The 19,403-nt window shown below is 36.4% G+C and overlaps 1 protein-coding gene across 5 annotated transcripts in view; it reads right to left on the bottom strand.

The window, feature by feature from the left end:
• Window positions 1-19,403, bottom strand: part of GULP1 (GULP PTB domain containing engulfment adaptor 1) — a 272,666-nt gene that overhangs the window by 53,329 nt on the left and 199,934 nt on the right. For all 5 annotated transcript variants that reach the window (XM_056111742.1, XM_056111744.1, XM_056111745.1 and 2 more), the window contains exon 5: window positions 1,698-1,769. In XM_056111742.1, the coding sequence (XP_055967717.1) occupies window positions 1,698-1,769 (72 nt within the window). The remainder of the gene's footprint in view (window positions 1-1,697; window positions 1,770-19,403) is intronic.

Raw genomic sequence — 19,403 nt, 5'->3', positions numbered from 1 at the left:
AATAGTACCTAATGAGTAATGGAAAGAAATTGTTGGTTAGTCAACCTCTTTCCGCCCTTAAATGAGAGATAGCACTTTGGGACCATGCAGCAAATTTATTTAAAATACTAAGTAAAGAATTTTCTATACAAAATGGATGCAAAAATGCCATTCATTTTTATTTACTCACCCATAATACAAGTTAAGTGCTCCATTTAAACTTTTCCTTCCTTTTAACACTCTGTAGATTCCTTCCCTTATGATAATCCTGCAACTAAGTAATTCTATTTGGAGGAAGGAAGGCTCCCAACCAGTACTCAGGGGTCCTGGGTCCACTTCTATTGATACTTGGCAAACTGGGTAGAGGGCTTAATGCTAGGGCATAAGAATGCAGTGTTTTGTGGGCCCTGCAGTGCTGGCGACTCCTTGGATCATGTTCAAGGATGCTTCAGTTTCTCCAGGATGATGCTCTGGTGTCTCCAAGGGTCCTTCGGATGTTTGGCAGGAGACTGAATCCATGGTCATGTACCTTTGCCCCTATACTATCTTGCAAGGCTCCAAGTAATATGTTGTGTAATGGTTATGGCTTTACCTGGCACACTCAAAGGCCTATTCCTCCTGAGGAATAAATGGATATTTTCTAATCCAAACAAAGTCAACAAAAGGTTGTTTCTCAAAATACAAAAACAAACCAAATCAAAACAAAATGTGTCAGTAGTCACAGAGAATAACATCAAACTGTGCAAACAAAGTGGAGTAGTTGGATATCTTAATGAGATAAAGATAAAATTCTGTTGGGAGTTTTCAGTTCTTTAAAATCTCTGCAAGAACTCTTTGGGATGGAATGCAATTAGAAAAACATTCTAATATGTATGCCCTCTTATATATGTGCTGACTATGAGTTTGTGGGGTTCAATAAATATCCATCCCTGCTGTCTTCATCTTTCGGTTTCCCATGTATGCTCAGGCATGTGATCAGATGCTCCTTGAATTTGTGCATTAGGATATCTTTAATATATACTGTGACTGCAAAATTCTTTTTTGGAATTCACACTAACTCTACATTTTTAAATTTATAGATACAATAACTATTATACATAACTGTTATGCCATTACTAACTTTTGAGTTGGGGAATTAATTCACCAAGAAAAGTGTAGGTAATCTACTTATAAAATAAACACTCCTGAAATATACATAAACATATAAATATAGCTTATATATATACTGATATACATAAAATACATAAAATATGCATTTATAAAATATATACTTGTAAGTGCATATTCATTATTATTATATATTCTTATAAAATATTGGCCAGAAGTGTATACTGGGGTAACAGAGTCTACATTGCTTGCACTGACTTCAGTTGGATTTCTGGTGCCACATATGAACTCTTGAACCCAGCTAAGAGAAATCCCTGAGCAGAGTCAGGGATAGCCCCTCAGCACTGCCTGTAATGACTCAAAAACCCATTGTCCCCCAAAAAGAAAGAAAGAAAAACCCAACACTTGTAAAATAATACCATTACAACACATTTTCGTTAAATAAAAGATTCTATAGATTATTAAAAAAAGGGACATCAGAAAAATAATTGTGTATATTTATCATTAAATGTTCCTTGACCTGAGACAAATGTGCTAATGCTTTGAGTTTCCAGGAGTCCACTAATGAATGAGACAACACACGAGCCGTTTATCTGAAGGGCCAGGCTTACCTTTAGCTTCCTCACAGCATCTCTCACAACTTCTGTTCCCTTAGGCTGTTCCACTTCTGTACTGCCAAGAAACTGAAAATAGTGATTTGTGAGACCCATGCTTCTCGACGTCAAATACATCTTAAATCACTTTGAAACATAGCATAATGTAATAATACAAAGTCTAAGGAAGAGCTAAAATAATAAAAAACAAGACACGGGTGTGTGTGTGTGGCAAATTTAAAACATGAGCTGGAAATGCAGACTTGAACTGCTGATTTACTATATGACAATGTGACCAAAAGAAGTTAAATTTTTATTTCTTCTGAGCCATACCTGGGGGTGCTCAAGATTTACTTCTGGTTCTGCACTCAAGAGATCACTCCTGGGAGGACTCAGGGAACCATATGGGGTACCGGGCATTGAATCTGGGGCGGCCAAGTGCAGGGTGAGCACCCTACCCATTGTCCTATCTCTATAGCCCCCAAAGTTTTAATTCTTGATTCTAAAAGGCACAAGCAATTCCTTTTTTTTTTCTTTTTGGGTCACACTCGGCAATGCACAGGGGTTACTCCTGGCTCTTCACTCAGGAATTACTCTTGGCGGTGCTCAAGGGATCATATGGGATGCTGGGAGTCAAACCCTGATTGGCTGCATGCAAGGCAAATGCCCTACCCGCTGTGTTATCGCTCCAGGCCCAGCAATTCCTTTTTAAAAATATGGTGAAATTACACCAAATAAATTTCAGCAAGGGACTGGATACAGTGTCATTAGATATCTAGTTTGCTCTACGGTGACCTCGACACTTTTCTATTGACACACAAGTTCAACTAAAAAGACCAAATAAATGGAGAAAGACTTAATTTGAAGGGAAATGAAAATGTGAAAGAAACATACGGAAGAATGCCAGACCTAATCCTCACGCAAAATGGACCAGTCACTGTTCTGTTTCAGATCAGCGTTCAATGCAGTTTGCAGGAGGGAATCACTTGGTAACTTTAAATTTAGAGCAGTGCCACAGTTTGCTTTAATTAGCTTGGGGGCAGAGCCTGGACATCTGTAGATTAAAAGACTCCTGGGGTGATTTTAATTGCCACTAGGCTTGAAAAGGACTGTTTTAGATCATCCAGAAAGGATAATAATTTCCAGGGTGAAAGAGAAGTCCGCACAATAGGTGTTATTAATCATTAAACTATGAGTAAAACCTTTGGTAAATTCTTGTTCTCAAAGCTCTCTTATCACCAAAAAATTCATCATTCAGTCAATTGTCTTGTATTAGCAGGAACAGGAACTCAAAAGCAAATGCCTAATTGGTTAAGTGATTCTTGAACTAGAAATAGATGAAATGTGTCAACAAGAGACTGTAATGGTTATAGGAAATATTTATGAAGAATATTCATAAATCTCATGAGTCATAAGTATTGTATGTAAATAAGTCCATATGGAAGAACTATGGAAGAACTCCAAGCACATTCCAACTGCATCAACCTCTTACAATGCTCCAGAAACCTTTAAATAAGTTTCTTTCATGCTGGCTTTAATTAAGCCATCTGAATAATAAAAACACAGGAAGAAGTCTTTAATTATCGTGGTAAATTAACTATTAGAAATTCTTACTATGAAACTTGCCACTTAGTCCAAGTTTTCATGGAATTTTAAATATCCTGAATAGAAATAATTTTCATTATTTCTTTTGCAAAATAGAATTGCTAAAATTAAAAAGTGTGTTACTTATTATATTTTCTGAATTTTTTTTTTTTGCTTTTTGGGTCCACCTGGCAATGCTCAGGGGTTACTCCTGGCTCTGCACTCAGGAGTTACCTCTGGTGATGCTCAGGGTACCATATGGGATACCGGAGATCGAACCCATGTAGGCCACGTGTAGGCCTTACCCACTGGACTATTGCTCCAGCCCCAATTTTCTAAATTTTTTTTATCCAGCTACTTTCCTTTGTTGCTATTGTGATGACCAGGTGTCACACACACACAGGTAATTTTGGTGCTCACCAAGGTAAGCACATGCTAACTATGGTGTTTACACAATTGACCGCCATTGGGTTTCATTCATTTAGCTGTGTCACTTGCACGTACACTGGATGTACTGTGTTCTGGGTTTTTCTGAGGGATGGGGGTCACATTCATGCCATGATTGTTCACAAATCTCTAGTTCCGTTACTTACACATACCTGGCTTTACACCAGAGATTACAGACTCTTTTTTAGCACTAAGAGTTTCACACTCTCAAAGTTACCAAGATTGTGCTCAGTGTATGTGTATAGCACCAGGGATCAAACTCAGAAATTTATAGCTACTGTCCTTCCCCCTAGGTCCTAAAAAACATTTTAAAATAACAAAAAAATTCAAATATTATTTTTAAATAATTCATATTTCTTACATTGTCATGTCTGTTAAGTATTTACAAAACTCAAATTGGAACAGTAAGGTATAACAAACTCAAGGCTTAGAATCGAATATACATTGGAGAATTTACTTAATCTTCATCATCTATGACTTGGAAAGTAAGGTTTATGATATTACCCTGCTCTCCACACTATTCTGAAAGAAGGTGAATTAACAAAATGGCATAAATGAGAATACAACACTGTAAACTGCATTGTGTTTTATAATTATGAAGAACTTGTCATTCCTTTATCAAAAAGGTTATAGGAGAATACACTAAGATTTAGCGGATACTGTGTGTGTCAGTTCTGTTCTCTTTGGATCAGAGCTTATTATCAACTCTGAATCTTATCCTTTGACTTCCACTGATTTATCTTCTGGGAATATTCACTCAAGCTCTTCAGGAGCTTCCCTTTGGACAAGTAAGTCATCTTGTCAGTATTGAGAGCTAGAAATACCTGGGAGGTTTTTGCCCTCAACCTCCATTCCAAAGGACCAGACAGTTTGCTGGAAGAGTGGTAAATTCTAAGGAGGATGCAGACATTCATTAGGAATAACACTGAGTCCTAGGCCTCACTCATGCATTCTCCATTTGTTTATTCCCCTTGTCAGTCCTGCAGTTCCTTTCTGTCTTACCCTAGGGGAAGCACTCCTTTAATAAATCACATGCACCCACATCTTTGCCTTAGGATCTAATTCTCAGAGGAATAGACCTATGATACTGTTAAATACTTTAACAATTAAATCCAGATATATATTTTCTATATCTGTTACTGTCACTGTCCTCCCACTGTTCATCGATTTGCTCAAGCAGGTCCAGTAACATTGTGAGACTTGCTACTGTGTTTGGCATATCGAATATGTCACAGGTAGCTTGCCAGGCTTTGCAGTGCGGGCAAGATACTCTCAGTAGCTTGCCGGGCTCTCCGAGAGGGGCGGAGGAATCGAACTTGTGTCGGCCATGTTGGCCGCATGCAAGGCAAATGTCTTACCCGCTGTGGTATCGCTCTAGCCTGTTTTCTATATACACCCCTCAAAATACTATACGACTGTTTAAAGAATTCATACAGAGCTTCAAGAGCAACACCGTGGGGAATTCACAGTTTTGAATCCAGTTTTGCAGAAGCTTTAAAGGAGCTTCCTTAAAGAAGAGGCAGAACTTCTCTGCACATATATGAAGTTAGTACGGCACTTACTAATGGTACTTATGGCTGCCTATGATAAATTAAGAATGGTGCTTACTCCTAACATGCCAGTTTCAATTAAAAAAATAACATCTCATTTATGCAGACTGTTTGTCTGACCAGTTCTTTTATATCCACAGATATTTTTATTTTTTATTAGTGAGGCACCATGAGGTACAGTTGTAGACTTACATATTTTGTGCTTGGGTTTCAATTATACAATGATCAAATACAAATCCCTCCACCAGTGCCCATTTCCCACCACCACGGATCCCAGTATCCGTCCCACCCTCTATCCCTCCCATCCCACCCTGCCTCTGTGGCAGGGTATTCCCCTCTGTTCTCTCTCTCCTTTTGGATGTTCCACAGATATTTTTTATTGTGATCTTTTATTTATTATTGCAGATGTCCAACCAGTATTTATAGTATTTTCTAATATAAAAGCAACACTAACTTTCTCATAGCAATAATTCTTTTTATTCTTTCTAATTTTTTTTCTTTTTTTGCTTTTTAGGTCACACCCGGAGATGCACAGGGGTCACTCCTGGCTCTGAACTCAGGAATTATCACTGGTGGTGCTCAGGGGAACATATGGGATGCTGGGAATCAAACCTGGGTCGGCCGCATGCAAGGCAAATGCCCTACCCACTGTGCTATCACTCCAGCCCCACTCTTACTAAATTTTAAATTTGTAGGTTTCACCTATTTCATGTAAATTCTAAAATAGCATTGAATTTTTTTTTTAAAAAGCCTTATACTTGCATTTTGATCTTCTAGATATTTTCTAGCATGAATCTAGTGCATCTTTTGGGTAATCTCTTGAGCCAATTTACTAACTTTTCAGTTGTAGAAAAGTTGAATGTCAATGAATATCTTTAAAATGCAAGTGAATTATGTGAATAGTATTATACCTTTCTGAAACTTAGTTTCAATAATATTTCCTATGTGCATATGATTCTTTGAATCCCATGGAACCACATAAAATCTCACTGCGCCCCCTCAATAACTGAGTTAAACAAACAAAAAAGCTTTATAACAGGGGAGATACAAAAATAATCACAGTAAGATCCAAGTACAAAATAAAATTTAATGCAATATATTTTAGATACCAGAGTTATAAACGTATTTATGTAAATAAGACTATGGGTTATATTAGCACTAGCACTAGCACTATCCTCCCGTTGTTCATCTATTTGCTCCAGTGGGCCCAGTAAAGTCTCCATTGTGAGACTTGTTACTGTGTTGTTACTTGTTGTTACTGTGTTTGGCATATCCAATATGTCACAGGTAGCTTGCCAGGCTTTGTCCTGTGGGTGAGATACTCCCGGTAGCTTGCCGTGCTCTACCAGAGGGGCAGAGGAATTGAACACGGGTCAGCCCGGTCGGTTGCATACAAAGTAAATGCCCTACCTGCTGTGCTATCGCTCCAGCCCTATGATTAATTGTTATTTATATTTTATTCTAAGGAAGTTTATTTCTCTGTAAGACAAGAAAAAACTGAATTTGATGCAAGTGTTGCTATGTCTTACATATACTCAACAAATATCAATTTTAATCTCCAGTATTACAAAAGAAAAATACTTGCAAACAATTACGCATGATACACTTGGAATTAGAATATAAAGTGTTCATTCACTATTGCTCCAGCACAGCGGGTAGGGCGTTTGCCTTGCATGCGGCCAACATGGCCGAGCTGGGTTCAATTCCTCTGCCTCTCTCAGAGAGCCCGGCAAGCTACCAAGAGTATCTCGCCCGCACAGCAAAGCCTGGCAAGCTACCTGTGACATATTCAGTATGCCAAACACAGTAACAACAAGTCTCATGATGGAGACGTTACTGGGCCCGCTCGAGCAAATTGATGAACAACAGGAGGACAGGGGTTATATTATTTTATATTAAATTATTTTAATTAATATACATAAGTTAAATTATATAAGTAATCATAATTAGACTTTTATTGATTTATTTTTAATATTTCAATTTGCCCATTCCATTAGATTTTCTTCAAGTGAGTCATAGGAAATAAGTTTGTTATATGCCTGCCAAGAAGGCACAACGGGAGATGGGAGGGGACCTGGAAACATTGACTGGTGGTAGGATTAGTGATTGAGCTTTTCATGCCTGAACCAACTCTATTATGAACAACTTTGCAAATGAGAACATAGTGGGCCAGAGTAATAGTATAGGTGGTAAGGTGCTTGTGCTGGCCATGGCCAAAACCAAAAAAAAAAAAAAACCAAGCGAAAAGAAAGAGAGGAAGAGAGAGAAGAGAAAGAAATAATGAAAGAAAAAAAGAAAAAAAGAAAGGAAGGAAGACAGAGAGAAAGAAAGAGACATTTAAAAATAATTTTCCTTCATTAATTACATGGGAAAGGGTGCTCCCAAGCAATGCTTAGGGATCCGAAGGGTCCCTGTGAATCTTGGCAAAGAGAGCTGGGCCATTCAATGCTTAGGTCTGGTGCTAAGGTGCTGCTCAGAGCAGGGAGCAAGGGTCCATCAGGGCTGTCCAGGTGGTGCTTGGTGGGCCTGTGAATGCAGGCATGTCCCCTTGCTACTGAGTTATCTCTCCTATCCCACCAAAATATTTAAACTGAGTTTAAAAATTCATGTTTTTACCTTTAGCTATTTTATGCTTCTATATGTCTATATGGCAGGACTTCTTGGCATCACACACACACACACACACACACACACACACACACACACACACACACTGAGCTAGCGAGCGAGCGAGAGAGAGACAGAGACAGAGAGAGAGAAAGATTCAATGTTTTCACATACTTTTATAATCATGTAGATAAATGTTATTTTGCAGCAAAAGAAAAAGATATATGTTCTGTGATGATGGATAATGGTTGGTGCCATTTATTCTTCTTAGGTGATGCAGTAGTCAAATTTTTATTATTTATTTCTCTGTGTAATTCCAAAAGTGCCATGTTTTACTTGGTAAATAAATATTTTTAATACCAGACATTACACCTAAAAGTACAAGCATGAATCTAGGATGATTTGTACTTTGAAATTTCATAACCAAAACTATCTACTGAATTTAAAACAACAATAATGCATGTTTCCTATAGGAAATTTAGAAATCACAAAAAAGTGCCAAGAAAAATATTAATTTAATAATAAGATGTAATTACTCCTAAAAATAAAAGCAAAACATCAATTACAACATTAGGCAAACATAAACAAGGAAGCACTTTAACTTACTACATGTGACTGTTCATTAGTGGGCATATATATATAAAACCCATATGCATTTTCACTATTAACTGAATTACTCAAAGAGTTGATATTAAAACCCTGAAATATTCCTAACAAATTGGACAAAAGTGAAAGGTGTCAAACAGTATTACATATATGGACTATAAAGTATGATAACAGAAAATCTCAAATAGTTTATTATTCTCAGTCTATATGTTGAAATGTTAACAACACAGCAAATACCTCCCACACATTTTGCATACAATATAATTTTTTCCAAAATTCTTCTATTGAGCCAGAGAGATGGTTTAAAGTACTGGAGCACATATCTTGAATGCAGAAGCCCTGGGTTCTATCCCAGAAACATATGGTATCCCCACAAACAATCACTGGGAGTGACTAACTCACTCCCAACTGAGCACTGATGAATATAGAACTCCCACCAATAATAAAACATAAACAAAACAAATTTTTCTATAATGATTTTGATAAACACAAGAGTAAATTTATGATACTACAAAGTAAGTGAATTACATGATCAACATAAGTACATCAACCTATGTATACTTTTTCCTAGTGCACTTGAATACTTAGTATATGTACTCACACCGGTACTTTCGGGTGGTGTAGTTACTTTAAGTTATATATATATATAAATATCAAACTCACCACTAGTATACATCTTAAATTAAGAGACAAATTACTTCCTGCTCACATTAAAAACTTCCAAAACTCCCACCATTTTTTTCAACTAACAAAATAACACAGACTTTTCTTTCAAACTTTCAGTGGTGTCTGTTTTCATTTTTTTTCCAGTTCTTAAACAAGCACATAGCAAAAACATGCAAAAGTGATGTTTTCGCTTTGGTTTTGAAATATTTCTCGAGCTTGACTTTTACACTTGAAAGTTTGAATTTATTTTCTAAGTTTCTTCTTTGCCAGTAGAGAGCAGTGTTGGACATCAAATGAGACTATAATAACCACTTGCTTCCTCAAATGTTTTAAGAATCACTCTATAAATGCAGTTTTTTTCTTAATGTCAGATAAATATCAATTAAAATAATGAAAGCATTATTAAGTCTAAGTATTATGAAATTTTGACACTAATATCTGAAAGAGCTAATTTAAGAACTATATTCAATACACATATCAAATTAAAAATGTGTCCATTTTAAGAAGATATCCATTATGCCCTTCTCATAATTGTTTTAAAATATTAAGAAAAGTAATTTTACTTCCTAGAACATAAATGCTTTATCTAACATGAAAACCAGTAAAGAGTGGTAGCATAATGACCAATGGGTATCCTAATTGTACAAAAAGGTAAAAGATAAGCCTCTATGTTTGCTGAACTTTAAATAGGTTAGGCCTCATTTTCTTGGATTTAAGCTGACTGTGTCAGTGAGAAAAAAGCAAAGCAACATTTAAACCTTTAACTATTCAACTGTACGGAGCAGATAAGTCATATAGGAGAAAGCCAATTTAATTTTGTCATCTTTCTCCGGCTGACTTGACATGTCACAGTGCCAAGCGAAACAGGAAAAACCATTTTTAAAAAGCAGATCATAGTAAATAATTGCTAAAGAATGGTAAAATAATCTACTTAATTTAAATGTATTACTTAATAATCAAGACTATAATACAGAGCAAAAAAACCACAGGCTAAAATAGATACGATCAAAAGAAAATTTAAACTTTGAAATTCAAACTAAATACTGTAAAAATTATCCTTGGAATAGGGGTCAGGAAATGTTAATAAAAAAATAAAAACTGCATTGGGGCTGGGATTTATTTATTCATTTATTTTGGTGAAGCAAGATTGTATTTACTGAGATTTATTTTGAAGGATGTGAGGGAATGGAAAGCTAGAGACGTGTATTTAAGAGAGAGAATAAAGATTTCTTCGGCGTGGAAATAGGCAAGCAAAGAAAGAGAGACAAGCAAGGAAGCAAGATATGTGTTCAACGGAGAAAATGGCCTTGAAGAGCATGCCTTGGGCCAGTATCTAAAAAAACTAGAATTTTATACTTGATTTTTAATTGAAACTTTTATTTTATTGTCATAATTTTCTATAATTGCTAAGGCTCAATAAATGGAACAAACAAGCCTTTGTCTGTCAGAAGCTCAGGGTTCAATTAATCAAAACACAGGCTCCTGTTGCTGTCTTCTCAAGAACTAAAAGTTAATATATAAATATATTGTTTGGTATTGTAGCACTGTAGCACTGTCCTTCCTCTGTTCATCGATTTGCTCGAGCAGGCCCAGTAACATCTCCACTGTGAGACTTGTTTGTTACTGTTTTTGGCATATCGAATACGTCACGGGTAGCTTGCCAGGCTTTGCCGTGAGGGCAAGATACTCTCGGTAGCTTGCCAGCTCTCTGAGAGGGACGGAGGAATCAAACCCGGGTCTTCCGTGTGCAAGGCAAATGCCCTGCCTCTTGTGCTATCGCTCCAGTCCTTCTTTGGTATTATTTCACATAAATAAATGATGCATTTCTAAATATAAATGGTGTATTTTTAATTTTTTAAATTTTTTTAATATCCCCCTCCCTTTATTTTGTAGTTTTGGAGATCAAATCCACATAAGTCCATAAGCAATAAGGCCTGTGCTCTGTTACTGAGGAATCTTTCCAGCTCTAGGTTCTATTTTAACACGAAGGCTTCTAAGGGTAAGTGAAAACAAGTTTATTTTCTATCAGAAACCTGCTACTCTCAGGTCCCTCTGCAAACTTAGCCTTGAATCACAGTGATAATGAGAGGTCAGTCTTTTTGCTGGCCCAGAGCCCCCTCCACAAGTAAACTTCTGCATCAGAGAATTAGAAGAGGTAGAATGAAGGACAGGCATCCACTTCTACTGTGATAAATAGAAGTATTGGAAAAATAAACATCACCTTACATGGAAATCAAAATCACAGATTTTGAATTCTCCTTAGAAAACCATATGGTTGCAGAGTGTGGAGATAACATCCTTTATCTTCCACTATTTTATAATGGTGAAATTGAGGCCTAAAGAAGGTAAAGTGAAAAAGCTTGTTAAAAAGCTTGTTGGTACCAGAATAATTCCCAGGGATGTATTTTTTTTTTCGAATGTCACAATGTAAAATTAATTTTTTAATTACAATATTATTAAAAATTGTTTCTCATGGACATAATTATAACACCATACCCATCACCAGTGTAATGCACAGACAAGTACTCTATTTCTGCTACTGGGGCAAAAAATATATGCTTTTAATTGAATAATTAAATATGGTCCTTCTTGCCTTCCAAAAAAACGCAGAAGGACTATCTTGGGTAAAGAAAGCAAAAGAAGAGAGGAGTTTGGGGTTCGAAACTTGTAGGATTTGACAAACATTCCCCAGTAGAAGTCAACCTGTTGTATTTCTTTGGTTTGGACTGGACCAAGAAAGAACCTTGTACTTAATAAGTTTCCCGCATCAAGGTGGAACAGTACTGCTCATTTGAGTAGGTAGGACCCTCCTCAATCAACTATCACATTATTTTCTCTGTTAAACATACCCTTCATGTAGTTTCTCAGCCACTCTTTGTACATGAGATACATGATGGCATGATGGAGTATGTGCATTGCGGGCCCCACAACTACAATGCATAAACATACCACCCATACACATGCATGAGCTTTCCTGAAAGATATCAATAGAATGGTGCATTACCCTGACTACCAAATCCTCATTTCCTCTCTTTGAAGTTCATGCGATAGTACATTTTAGCTTGACAAGTTTACAATCTTAAACTGTGTTCTTGTCAGTCAAGTCCCTCTGTTCTACGCACATGTTGCTTGTTTTTTGGGTGACAGGAAGAAAGAATACAGTGTGCTGAGTATCAGACTTTTCCAGAATGATGTCACTTGTTTACTGCTTGACAATCATTTATTTTACATGTTATTCCTATTTTGAGATATGCTTAACATCAAGGACAGACAAAAGGATATTTGATTGGGTCTATAATCAGTTAACCTGAGTTTCCAAATACCTAAATGCTTCTTAAGAGTCCAAGATCATTTGTAAAATGGGAATAACTTATTTTCATGAGTTATCAAATGAAGAAACATAGTTTGTGATGAGCTCAGAGTGATCAGCCATTGAATTTATGCTCAAAAATAAAAACAAAGAAATAAAACAGAAAGACTTTCAAAGTCAAGAAAAAAGTGAGGAAAAATATAAATTTGTATATGTGTTGTATGGAGTCCAACAGCCTCAGAATTCAAAATACAAATAACTGTAGCTAAAAAAATAGTTATTGTTGCATAATTCTCATTATGATTTGCCAAAGAATAAAAAACTTAAGATAGTGCCAAACATATAGTACAAATTACAGGGATCTTGCCTTGCACCATTCTGATCCCCATTGATCCCCAACATGAGATGTGGTCTAGTGAGTACTGTTAGGAGTGATCCTTGAGCACAGAGTGAGGAATAAGCCCTGAGCACTGTGGCTGTGGACTCTAAACCAAACCAAAATTTGAGACAAGTAATTTTTAGGTATTTTTTTTATAAAATGCCTATTTGTGGATATCTTATTAATGAATGCTAACATTGTAATATTGGCTTTTAGGAAGACTTTTTTTTTTTTTTGCTTTGGGCTGGAGCAATAGCACAGCAAATAGCATTTGCTTTCTGTGTGGCCAGCCCGGCTGAGCCAGGTTTGATTCCTCTGCCCCTCTCGGAGAGGCCGGCAAGCTACCGAGAGTATCTCGCCCGCACAGCAAAACCTGGCAAGCTACCCATCATGTATTTGATATGCCAAACACAGTAACAAGAAGTCTCAAAATGGAGACTTTATTGAGTCCGCTCAAGCAAATCGATGAACAATGGGAGGAAAGTGCTACAGTGCTTGTTTTTTTTTTTATTTTGGGGCCACATCTAGCAGTGCTCAGAGCTTACTCCTAGTGCTGTGCTTAGGGACCACTACAGGGATTAGGGGCTGGGGAACATAAGGGTTTGCTGATTGCAAAGCAGATGCCCTATCCATTGTACTTCCACTCCAGGAAGACTAGATACTTTATTTGACAATTATGTTCCAACCTATTGTATAATTCTGAGTGTAAATGAGATTATTTTTATTCTATTTATATTGTTATGGCTACTATAGGAAATATTTACCATCTATCTATTCAATTTACTGTTTCTTTTAATGCATAGCTTTAAAAAATTTATGAATTTTATGCATAGTTTAAAAAATATATCTGTTTATTTTAATTGGAATCCTTGGGATATAATTACCAGCAAAGTGAAATACATTTTTAGTTTGAACATTGTTAAAATTTTTTTCACAGTCCTCACTAACTGAACAAAATAATGAATAACAGTGAGAATTAGAATTCATATGAATTAATTTCTTCATCTTTTGGGGGGTGCTTAAATTTTCAGCAATATAATGTTTTAGTTACAACATAAAAGCATATAATAGTATGTATGCAGTTTAGTTACAACATAATAGCATTATAAAATATATAATTTTCTCATATCCTACTTAGGTTTGAATTTTGATGTGATTGTCTCAAATCTGAGTGTGGTTTTAAACTCTTCCCTAAAACAAAATATTTATCTAGCACTGTGTAGCACTGTCCTCCTGATTTTTCATCAACTTGCTCAAGCGGGCCCAGTAACGTCTCCATTGTGAGATTTGTTGTTACTGAGTTTGGCATATCCGATATGTCACAGGTAGCTTGTCAGGCTTTGCCATGCGGGCAAGATACTCTTGCTAGCTTGCCGGGTTCTCCGAGAGGGGCGGAGGAATCGAGAGAATATCCTAATATGCCAGGAGATCTTCCATCTCTAGTATCTAAGTGCATTTATTTTCTCCCTTTTGGAGAGACTATCCTTCGAAAATTCAAGTGTTCCTCCTACTCTTTTAAGAGCTAACATCCCACTTTAGAGCTAACATTCTACTTTCTTTCTGAGACCTAGTATGCTAATAATAATGATGGTATTGCTGTGGCTGATTTCTATGTCTTAAGACAACACAAAAATACTTACTGCACATCACCTATATGTCAGGTACTGTTCTAGACTCATGAAACATACAGCAGTGAACAAATCAGATTAAACTCCCTGGTACACTAAAGTCACTACAGGCTACACTCTGGGTCCTGTATGACCAGAGAAGGCATCTGTTTTGTTTTGTTTTAATCACAGGTTTTTTTTTCATTTAATTCTATCAAAAATCTCATTATTTGAGAAAACTCAAATAGAAAGCAATAATAACACACTTCTAAATTAATAATAGTTGCCATAGTGGAACTATTGGGCTTTTTTTTAATCCCTGTGTTTAATCCCTGTGTTGTTTTAATCCCTCTGATGTTATTTTGGTTCGGTTTTTGGCTTGGTGTTCCTGGCAGGACTCATGGGGCTATATGGGGTGCTGTAGATCAAATCCAGGTTGGCCTCATGCAATGGAAATGCCTGACCCACTATAATTTCTCTCTAGCCCCCAAAGTGGAGTTTTTTAAGTTTTAAAGTTTCCTTTAAAATCTGGCAGTTTTGGAGAAAACATCTAAGCTGGGAGATGAACTTCTCCTTCACACTTGACTGTCACAGTAAATGAGTGATCTCATTAAGAGACTTTACTATTTAAATTGCTACCTTCATTCTGTAGAAAGAAAGAATATCTACCTTTCTGATCTTGATAGGTTGCACATAGCTAATCTCAGTGAAAAACGAGCAAGTGCTAACAGTACTTCTGAAACATATTTATTTATTTCTTTTAACAGACTTTCTGTCGGTGATGAATATAACCTGATTAATTCTGTAATGCACTGCTGCATGCAGAACTTTCATTAGTGTGCTGTGAAGGTGTAAACAAAGAACATGGGTCCTTTTCCCTCCTCCACCATCACCTACCCCAAGAATTATCTGCTAGGTTTAGTGATATAAGCACCCGCAATGATGAGATGAAACAAATTCTTACAAGGTCAATGTCAGTGACTACGAACGTGTTGTTTTACCTAATTTTATCAGAAAATCAGAACTCCCTCCCCCCACAAAGGCGATCACGATCACGATCATCCTGTTGTTCGTGGATTACCTTGAGCAGGCACCAGTAAGGTCTCCTTCTTCCTAGCTCTGGGATTTTAGAAGAGCCATATTCTCTCTTCAGGGCTGAGAGAATGAGACCTATCATTGTTACTGCTATTTGGCATATTGAGTACGACACGGGAAGTATGCCAGATTCTGCCGTGTGGGCAGGATACTTTCAGTAGTCTGCTGGGTTCTCCAAAGTAAAAACGAGATAATGAAATGTCAGAAGCTGGGAGCTGGGTTTTATAGTCTCTGAGTCTTGACCGTTGATGGGACCACCTGGCACCAGTGGCAGATGGTGTGTGTAACGCCTACCTACTGGAAGATGGGGGATCTGGGTGGAGAAGGCCCAGTCTCCATCAGAGCAGGCGTAGAGATCTCAGCCCCGGGACCTGCATGCCTGGGTTCCTCTGCCAGTTCCTTCATGCATGAGGCTTGGCTTGTCCAGACATGTGGAGAGTGGTCTCAGCATGGCTGTGGCTGCTTCTGGAGGTCTTCGGGTGCCGGGGCTCTGCCAGGGGGGGAACTCTACCCGTCCCCCTCCAAGGGGCCCAGTAAGGACAGCCAGGCACAGGGGCAGGAGACTCTGTCCCACAAAGGCATTGGAGAAAAACAGACAAGTAGTGTCTTCACAAAACCTTTTTATTCAACCGCTATTTACTGAAGATTTACTAAGTGCCAGTTATTGTTCTAGGTAACAGGACATAGTGATAAACCTAGGGTTTTATAAGCTATATGAAATTGGCTTCGTGAAACCAAGCAAAACACATTTAGAGTCACATGGTTATGCATTTGAGTTCTTCTGTCACTTCATAAACCTTTAAATTTTAACATTTCTGAGATTCTTCTTTCTTCTTACCTCCCTCCTTTTCCTCCCCCTCTTCTTGTTTGTTTAATGTCACTGACACATATTCCTGTACTTCAAAGTGGGCTTCTGAGAGGTAGTACTGGTAAGGATACTTGCCCTGTAAAATGGGTGACCTGAGTTTTATTCCCAGAACCATATAAGGTCCCCTTATATCCTACCAGGAGTGATCACTAAATTTAGAGCCAGAAATGAGCCAGGAATACACCACAAATAAGCCCTGGCACCCCAAAATTAAATAAATAAAGTGCCAGCAAAACTCGCCCAGGTAAAGTATCTGACATACAACAAGAATGAGTAACTCTTTGTGTCTTTTAATAAATACTAGTAAATGATATACAGATGCTGTTTGTTTGGATCTAGATTTTACGTAACGTTGCATCAGGGTTTGTGCCTGATTATTTTATGAGTTGTTTTTGCTTCCGTATTCTAATGTTCAACATGATTCTATTTGTAGGGCTCAAGGAATATGTTGGTTTGATAGAAAGCTGATGACTCTGGCGAAATAAGTGACAGATGGAAAAATTTAGAAGGATCAAATAACGACAGTATCCTGGCAATTACAACAAAGGAATAAGGGAAAGAATTGATATTTCTTTTCACTGTAACCAGTCTATCTCCATTAAGAAATATGTCTTCCAATAAAATTATGACATGAAGAGATGCTCTTTTATCTCATTAAATACTAGCCTAATTCTCTCTTCCAGTTGTTAAAAGTGAGCACTTATCCTGCTTTCACTATATTAATGCATTTATTATTCTCTTGTTACCATTAGGTCAAATCTTATAAACTTCTAACTTCAATTTGATAATTTCATTTATATTTTAAGCTCATGCACTTTTTCTTTCTAAAGATTTTAGCTTTTATAATACTTGAAGCCAGTTATCACTAATTAGCACCACTTAGTCTTTACTATAATACTTGATTGGTTTTATTTGAACCTTAATATATGCTGATTTTATTTGATTTTTCTTGGCCTTTGTAAAAAAATCAATCATAACATATTCCTGGGAAGCTTCTAAAAGAATTTCTCAGCTGCCCTTTGAAATTTCTAATCCTGATATTAACATAGACCTTTATCTTTTATTGGAATACTTCTAAAAATTTAGTAACCTGATTAGTGACTTAAATTCCAAATAACATAAAATCTTACCTTTACAAATACAAATTATTTTTAAATATGTTAATTTTCTTTCCAAAAATCCATACATTTTTATTTACCATCATGCTGTCAAGGGCTATTAAAACACTAACATTAAATACTGACTTTTCTATTCCAAAGTGCAAAACTAGTACTTGAGGTAAACCATTACATCTACTTCCATTAATAATACAATAAAATCTAAAAGTAACTGTCTTTAAAATAATTTTAATTTTATTTATTCAATTCGCTTATTTCTTTACCCACCAGGATTAATTTAAAATAGATATATTGACTCAATACTAAGAACTACTTCTTTTCATTTAAAAGTGATTAATTCTACCAAAAAGCACAGACAAGAAAAGTCTAAGCAATGACATTCTAGCCTTATATCTCAATTCAGGGCTAATCTGGTTTATATTTCAAAATTATTTATGTCCATGGAAATTGTAAGTTGTGCTACATGAAGAAATAGGAAGCAAACAACATTCTCTCTTTGCTACAAAAATTTACATTCTGAAACTGAACTGTCAATTTGACACATTTATACAAACCGGGAATCCTATTCCGTAAAGCCCAATAAACTCCATAGAATGGAATTTCTTCTAGATCCTAAGTATTACTGCCATTTTAACATTATTAATTCTATATCTGACAGTAGATAGCATTTCATTCACCAGACAGTTTGAGGAAGTGTCTTTTGAAAGCCATTGATGGCATCTTATTGGAGCTGGAGGGCCCTAGCTAGAACCCCATCTGTCAAGCCATGCCTATGGATATTCTGCCAGCAGCCTACAGAAGGAAATGCAAGTGGGTGGATTGTAGAGATAATGTCATGAGAAAGGCACATAACTATCTCTCTTCTCTCAACTGCCTTGTTAGTCTCTCCACAGAAATTAATTTTGGCTTGCTACTATAAAAACACTTGAGGGTTGGGATCCATCTTCTCCACATGGATTGAATTTTTAGTTACTTGGAGAGCAACTTAACCAACTTATCTACGTGTAAAATAAAAACCCTCATATAAGCACCAGTCAGGGGGGATTTTTTTTGGTTAACTTTCTTTCATCTGCAAAGTGTATGTGTTTACTGGATGATGGATTCAAAATATTACTATGCCTATGCATAGTCATATGCTTAAAAAGAATTATGTGGCTCAGGGCTAGAAAATCAGCTCTGTATGTCAGTTTAATCCCTGGGCACTGATGCATGTATTTGAGTCTGAGTGCAATACTCAGCTCCTTTGTATCACACTCAAGGGTATAAGTGCAGCAACTACGTTTGTGAGACCAAGGAGTATCACCAACAGCACAACAACAAATGAAAAAAAAAAGAGCTAGCCAAAAAGAAAAGTCTATAACCTTGTGGACATTAAGATTTGAATCTTGGCTGTACTGTTACTTGATTATTCTGATGAATCTACTTTTTATCCCCAAGCCTTTACTATCAGTACAAAATGATATTAGTATTTTTATATTAAATATTCTAGGGATTGCTGAAAATGAGAATACAGTTTAGCACAGTGTGCATATTTAATAAATTAGCATTTAATAGAGTTGCTTCAATCAAGTAGAGAAATGGAAGTACTTTATAATAAAAGAAAAAGATTCTCCTTGAAATAAAAGTGTTTCATACTATATTACCCAAACCTATTACAGATACTAATATCAGTTTGGGGCTTTATTTAATACCTTGAAATTCCATAAATGTTAGTGAAAGTTTTCTGTCATGTCAGTTCTCCTAATTATTTTAATGTTCCATTAAAACTCCAATAAGCTAATATAAATTTGAAGTTAAAAATGAATTATGAAATGTATCCATATATACCAAAAATGTCAATATTGTTGTAGTAAAAATAAAACAACAGAAAGAAAACAGTGAGTAATA

The sequence above is a fragment of the Sorex fumeus genome, unplaced genomic scaffold (genome assembly GCF_029834395.1).
Source record: "Sorex fumeus unplaced genomic scaffold, SorFum_2.1 ptg000014l, whole genome shotgun sequence".
Lineage (NCBI taxonomy): Eukaryota > Metazoa > Chordata > Mammalia > Eulipotyphla > Soricidae > Sorex > Sorex fumeus.
This window is presented reverse-complemented; position numbering and strand designations above follow the sequence as displayed.